This window comes from Cyprinodon variegatus, unplaced genomic scaffold (assembly GCF_000732505.1).
Source record: "Cyprinodon variegatus isolate N-32 unplaced genomic scaffold, C_variegatus-1.0 Scaffold814, whole genome shotgun sequence".
Taxonomy (NCBI): Eukaryota; Metazoa; Chordata; class Actinopteri; order Cyprinodontiformes; family Cyprinodontidae; genus Cyprinodon; species Cyprinodon variegatus.
Window position 1 is genome coordinate 195,866 of NW_015151267.1, and position 7,380 is coordinate 203,245.

Consider the following 7,380-nt stretch of genomic DNA (forward strand, 5'->3'; position numbering starts at 1 on the left):
AGAGAGCACATCCAGTTAGTCACAGTCAGAGAAACAGGACTACACTGGAAAACAGGCCAAGCTCCAACATCTAGAAACAAAGGTGTTGAACTGTCTTAACTAAATGGCTTTAAGTATTACTTGAGAGTTTGAATGTTTCCCTATAGCGTGTCTGAGCATCTCAACCAGTCAATAACCCTGCACCTCAATGGTGTTTGTCTCAACTATTTTATACATTCTGAACTTGAACAACCATAACTTAATCTCAAACATTTTTCAATTATCCATTCGTAGTTAAACGAAGGCAATGTGAGGAAACATTGACTTTGGTTGATCCAAATCTTATGACATTAAATAAGTATCAGAATATTGATGGAATGTTACAGACCTAAGAAGTATCAAAAATAATTTACATTGTAATTCAGTCCCTTTGGACACTTCCTGTTTATTTCCATCAAATGTGAAGACATTAAATATCCTCAGTTTACCTGTAATTAAATTGAGTACAAACCAAAGGTCGTCCCTTGAAGACGCCAAGCATCATCCATCCTCTATGAAAAGCATAAGTGGGACACTGATGTTCTCCAAGTAAACACCCACGTCTCTCCCAGTAAACCTCTGGATAAACCATCCATAAAAACCACAAACAGGTTCAGGGACAAAGGAAATTCCTGGTGAAGAGTTTATTCTTATTTTTAAATAGCAAGACTAGTATTTTGTTCTTAGGATTTCAACTTCTTGGTCTCCAAGAAACCCCCCCCCCACCACCAGCCCCATTCTCAGTAGAACAAGTGGACAGAGAAATATCCGATGCAGAGGGAGCACAGCTCTGGTTTAGCACAAGAAACTATATCATCTGCTGTGAGCGAATAAGTGAAGTTACAGACAGGCGCTGAAGTACAGCCATCCCAAAGGAGCTACACACTTTACACTCTGCTCAAATCTGTGTAGTGACGCATTATTGACACATTTCCTCCAACCGGTTAGTTTAAGAAACATAACAACAAACTGAAAGCTAATAACAAATTGAGCCTGATGCTAGAATCTGCAAACAGCCCATGGGAGCGTGCTCCGGCTGCCGGGTTTGCCCACATCTTTGTGTGGAGTCTCCTCAGAGAGAAGGAAGTAGAGCAGCAGCCTAGAAAAAAAAACATCAAACATTTAGCCACTTCTCATTTTTTCTCCGACTGATCATCGTTCTTTTAGGATTGCCAGAATCCCACAGATGTTTACTACAACTTGAGTAAATGAGGACTTTGTTTATTAAATATGAAAAAAATGTTTTAATAGAGAACAGTAGCTGTTTGAATAGAAAATATGATGTTAGGCAATTTAAAATTTACCTTTTCAGGTTTTCCATCTGTTCAAGCAAGCAAATTATTGATAGGGACCAAATTAAATGCAATCTGGGAAAAGAATGAATAAAAATTAGTTGATGGGTCAGCGTCATTTTTTTTTTTCCCAGACGGACCGATTGATTGATTTTCCATAACTTCAGAATCTGTATATTACTTAGAAAATGGGAGTTTTCTAAGGTTTGAAAAATGGCTGCAGTGTTTATAGAATATTGCAAAATTAAAAACTCCCTTGTTCTTCTGAGGATCTATAGTTTGCCTTAATCACACTCATTGCACCCTATAGCACAGTGAAACTGTTCCTTTAATAATGCCATCCTCTGTAAATCACAACTTAAACTCAATTAATTGAGATTAATTTGGCTCCGGTTCAATATTTGTTGAGAAAAAAAGCCCAGCTTGCCTCCTGTGGCAGAACCTTCGTCCTTGAACCTGTTCAGAGTCCGTACCTCAGAGCGCCGGTGCTTGGTTACCAACACCTGTGTTTGACCAGTTCCTCATCAGCATCAGGTGGTCCAGAAGGCAGGAATGTTTCCAGCAGTTTACTATTGAGGAAGAAAAGAAACGACACAGAACCACAGAAGAAGAACATCTAGTATCCTGATGGTGGAGTCTGTAGCCAACATGAAGATGAGGTGAATCAGATATCAAAGTAGAGAACAAAGCTACATGTAGCCAATGGTTCGTGCAGAATCTTTTATTCATGTGATCATTATGTGATGCTAATGCAATCATTTTAGAAAGATGTTTTCCTTTAAAACAGGTTTTAAGAATCACAGAAAAAGCAAAAGGAACCATTAACTGAGTGTTTTAGTAAGTAAACATGTGGAGGATGCCTCATCTTCTCAGCTTGTTTTCTGCTTCTCTGAAACAGACTGTTATTACTGTCATTCAGCCTAAATAGATTTTTAGTGCTGTAAAATGTTGATTTGTGATGATCTGTAATAATTCACACTCTACACACCATCTAAGTCTTAACTAAATCAAGTTCAGACTTGGATGCAAAATTATTCCGCCTGAAATTCCATCTGTGAATTAAAGCCAGTTCAGTTCCCAAACTATAAATTGGAAATACAATTGTTTGTATTTGTATGACAGGAAGACATGATGAATAATGTTCAGGTGGAATCACAATTTTAAATGTCACCATGTCTGATTTATAGGTGATTAAACAAAGAAAAAATGAAAAACATTTAGCCTTGCCAATTTTTTTCCAAAATAAACACCTTGAAAGCCCATTAGAAACTCTGGATGAACTAAAGCTCATCTGGACTGAATAAGTTGAAGCATGTTTGTTCTACAAAGTCTTTGGTGGGCAGTAAGCTAGTAGGAAATGGGATTAGGGCTCAATGCCAAACGTTCAAAAATGCCTTTTTCCACTCATAAAAGGGAATCTGATCAGACAAATATTCTGATTTCCATTATTGGAGACCTTCTGCATGAGGCAAAGCCTTTGTTCCTAATATTTAGCCGTTGGTTCATTGAAATTTACCAATAAAATCACCAAACTGAATAGAAAATAAGAATAACAGAGCAGCTTATGTAACACATGCTGGTTACATCACCTGAAACGGTCGCACAATGACCTCTGACCCCTCCTTGGAAAGGGCTGAGCCTCTAGTTTCCAATGATGGCGGCCATTAGGGGGCGGGGCTAAAAATGAGTATCTGCTGTTGCATTACTTCCACAGACTCAGACATGTCAGGTGGAATTTTAAATCTTATTTATTTACAAAGCTATAAAACAAAAAGTACTTGTGAAAAAATAATTTTGAAGCATGTTTAAGAAATGTTAAAGCCCCATTTGAAAGGCGTGTGGATGAAACACCATGTGACTGTTTCTGTCATTTCTATAAACAGATAAGCATTAGCAGGTGTCAGTTGGGCCCGGCACCGGGCTCGCTGGGCTCAGGCGGTTCATGGACCATTATCGTTTGAACGTTAGAGATGACATATGGTTTATATGAAAAAAGTCCAAAGAAACAAATAGAGTTGAAAACGTGTTGCTTCCACTTTCTGAACTACAGCACAACCTAAAAGAACCTGCAGAGTTGTTCCAGTAATAAACGGAGGGACTGGTAGAAACAGGAGCTACAATCACAGCCTTTTGATGCTTTTAAAACACATCTGCTCATAAAAACAATAAAGCTGCCTACAAACAAGCTGAATATTAAATTGATCATCCATCCAGTCTGAATTGTCAATGTAAAAATAACAGATTGTAAAACATCGTCCCGTAACCGATATTCTCCCAGTTCATCTTCTTCAGCCTGCTGGTGTTGTTGACAGTTCTTGTTTTCTTGTCTTCCTCCTGTAATGTGACACTGATGGCGACTCATCGGTTCGCACTCAAAGAGCACCTCTTCTCCATGCCAGATGCCAACCGGTGTTCCTGCTCTAAAACATGTTTTGTTTTGTCTAAACAGGCTTAACTTGTTCAAAAACCAGAAATGGCTCCAAACCAAATCGGGGGTGAAGAGGCATCTGAGGCGTGGACTGGATCCCTCCATTCATTGGATGGAGAACTATTATAGCAACAGATACTTCAATCCATTTAGAGTCTGACTAGATGAATATGTTTATATAGCACACCACAAAGATCTTATGCTAGATTATTATTGGAGCTTTGGAGACCAAATGCACCTGCTGAGCTCCTGCTTTCCTAAACCATTTAGCCTTTTTCAGGGAGCATAGATTCCTGCTAAGAGTGACGTCTCAGAGGAAGACTCCTTCCTAGAAAGGCTGCACATATTCTGCCAACAGCTCCTACAGTAGCAGCCATTCAAAATGGCCGTTCCCAGTCAAACGCCAGGCGAATTCCAGCCCACTTCCCTGCAACTCCCAGCTAAATACCCTCCAACTCCCAGCCAGTGGAGTGACCCCCTGTTGCATTTTCTTTTTTTTACTCTGACTCCACCCTTTCACTGAATCACAGGATCTGACCAGGAGATGGAGCTTCTCTTTAGATCATTATGTCCACAAATTATGACAGAATATTTTAGTACAAAGATTGATGTTTAAAAAGGAATTGTAGGGGACCAGCCAAGGGCCTATCAAGCAAAGTGGGGAAATTTTGAATGTCTACTGCTGTACCATGGACAAGTTAAAGTAGGATTTAGCAGAACATTTCCCACCGCATCCCCACTGCATCACAACACCTGTGTCGTCTTGCCTTATTTCCATAATGCAAATCGGTACCATGTGTTTCCCAAGCTTAACAATGCAAAGGAAGCCAGACATCTACATGTTATATAGAAAGCATGATTCACTGTCCTCACTCCTTCTGCAACACAGTGTGGAACTCTTTGCTCTGTGTTATTCAGAGCTACCTTTAATTTCTTTAATAATGTGACTGTTCTGTCACACGGGTTAGCTTTATCTCCAATTGTGCATGAATGAGTCTTTACTGACCATGACCCTGACTCTGGTTCAGTAATTATCCTCTCTTGGGTCCCAGCTGTTGGATACTAGACGCTGGGAATGCTCTGCAAAGCTGCAGTTTAGAGACGCTCCTACCTACAGCTACAACAGGCTAAACTGAGTTCTACATCTTTCATAAAGTAGTGTTCAGAATTCCCAAGTAAATTTAACACAGACTTCTTTTGATATGAAAAAATGCAGGAGTTCAACTGACTGTAGAATATTTCTAATAGAGGATTATGTAGAAACAAAGGTCACATTTAGGCTGTAAATTTAAATTCATTTTGATCCGTTACTCCCAATTTAAAACCAGTTCAGGTCCAGTGGGAATCATTTCCACAACAAAGCTATAAAGAGTGGCAACTTTTTAAAATAATCGTACTTGAAATGAACGCATTTGTGAACGCTGCACAAGTCCTCAGTGAAAGAGAAGATCGCTAAGAGTTGAGAGAATAATCAAACTTAATCTTTAATTAAGAAAAAGATTAACGAACCAAAATGGAAATTTGCTACGTCTAAAACTTAAGATCTTTTGCAGAACAGCACACTTATCTTTTTCACATTACAGCCCAGCTATTACAGGATAAAATATCAGCCAAATTGTTTTGGCAGTTACGTAAAACAAATACAACACTCAGCAAAAGAAGTGTAATATATAAATAGCTTTTTTGCTGAAGTGCCAGGAGCAGCTCGCTGTAATAGCATGAAATGGGTAGTTATTTCAAAGACTGAGCCCCCCCCCTCTAATCACCCTCTAAAATCCTGTTACATTGTAAATATGCTTCACACCAAAATGGCGAGAAGACTTTCTACTTTGCAGTCGATCCATGTTTGTTACTACTGGGAAATAGCCAATTTGCTCCTAAAGTGGCCTCTTGCAGCCAATTTGAGCTAAACAGTGTGTAGTAGTGACCAATCTTAGGCCATTTAATACCAGGAGAACAGTATGAGAGCTACAGTACGTCTTGACCCCATCAAACACGCCCAGCAGGAAGCAGCACTGGTCAGTGGAGTGGTCAGCAGGACTGTGGCTCTTATTGAAACGCTGCGGTTCATCTTCTCAGGGCCTGACCTAACACACGTATTAACTGCAGGAAACCTTTCCTTCCGCAGATCGCTTTCCTCTCTATAGATTTCAATTTATCTATTGCCTTCTTCAAAATCACATCAGTTCCATCTCTCCCTCTTATGCATTCTAAATAGAAAAACTCACTGAGCGAAGGGGGGGGGGGGGGGTTTACTCAACTACTTATACGGGGGAAAAAAAAGCAAAGCTCAATTGAATAGAATCGAATTGAAGTGTAACCAGAGGACTAACACAGTATATCTGATGTTCTCAGATAACGGCTTGATGCCTGAGATTGGAGGCCGTTCTTCTACCTGAAAGTGTATGAGGCTCAATTTTTCCCTCAGTCTGAGTCAATATTAATAAGGTTTGATCTTTATCTGATCTCTTCACCCCACCAAGGAGAATATAGATGAGATCAGTGCTCTGTTTGAGCAGCAGTTCGATAGATCTCCAGCTCAATAACACACATCAGGAAGCCAGAGCAGACGATGGCTTCATTGCAAATGGTTAAGAGTCGCATTTTGATTGGGATTTCTGCCTTTGAATAAACGCCTCCTTAAATAGGATCATATGAATTTGGAGCAGAGGAGTAAATTCCTCCTACAAAAACAGCTGGTCAGCTTAGTTTGAAGCCAAATTAAATAAAAACATGCTGTATTAGAGCCTTTAGAGCTCCTGGTAATCTCAATCTGCATTTCTCTGTCTCTTCTAGATCTAGACTTCTGTAAAGCTGGTCAGCTAAGGAGCCCAGAGTATCACACCCATCAGCAGCAGCAGCAGCAGCCAGCGCAGCATCAGGAAGAGGAAGAGGCACTGTGCACCGGACCGGCCGCTCGCGTCCACGGCCGCGGCTACTCGCTGGGCGTGGGGTCGGACGTCGACACGGAGCCGGAGGTGGATCCTTCTCCTGCTCACGGCCTGCAGCACATGTGGATGCGCGGCCTGAAGTCGGAGCAGAGCTCGTGTCTAACGAGCCGCGCCAACTCGGCCCTCTCTCTCACCGACACCGAGCATGACCGGAAGTCTGAACCCGACAACGGTGAGTAATAAACACTAATTTAAAAAAAGCCAAGCGATTAGTTTCCATTAATCATCATCTGGTTATTAATATCAAGGCATATCAAGATTTTAAATAATTATATGTTAAAGCTGCATAAACTGACAGTCAAGATATTAAAGGAAAAGTTCGGTCATAATCAATGGATCATTATTTATACCTAAAACGTTTGCGTTGATTTAATGAATTTACCTTTAATCAGTAAAAAAAAAAAACAATAATAATTTTCGTCTCGATCTCTGAGTCTGGGAGCGGCCATTTTTGCCCAAATATAGTAGCCCCTCCCTCCTGCCATCTTCCAGCAGTGACGTCACAGGGCGGAAAGCCTAGCGCCATTCTCCCCGCTTTCCAAGCTAAATCAATGGGAACTACTAGACACATCTGCAATCAACAACAATTATTGAAGATTTCCAGAGGACTTCACCATTGAAATTCACCAGAGCTATAGTGAAACTGACAATGCCCACGTGCATGGCAGCTGGATGCTGGAATACATCGGGT

General features: G+C 40.5%; 1 protein-coding gene across 1 annotated transcript in view; it reads left to right on the forward strand.

Moving 5' to 3' along the window:
* The window catches only part of LOC107098829 (teneurin-1-like), a gene marked incomplete at its 3' end in the record, with an annotated part of 205,708 nt that overhangs the window by 25,185 nt on the left and 173,143 nt on the right, over positions 1 to 7,380 (forward strand). The window contains exon 3 of the mRNA XM_015396686.1: positions 6,535 to 6,861. Within this exon, the coding sequence (XP_015252172.1) occupies positions 6,535 to 6,861 (327 nt within the window). The remainder of the gene's footprint in view (positions 1 to 6,534; positions 6,862 to 7,380) is intronic.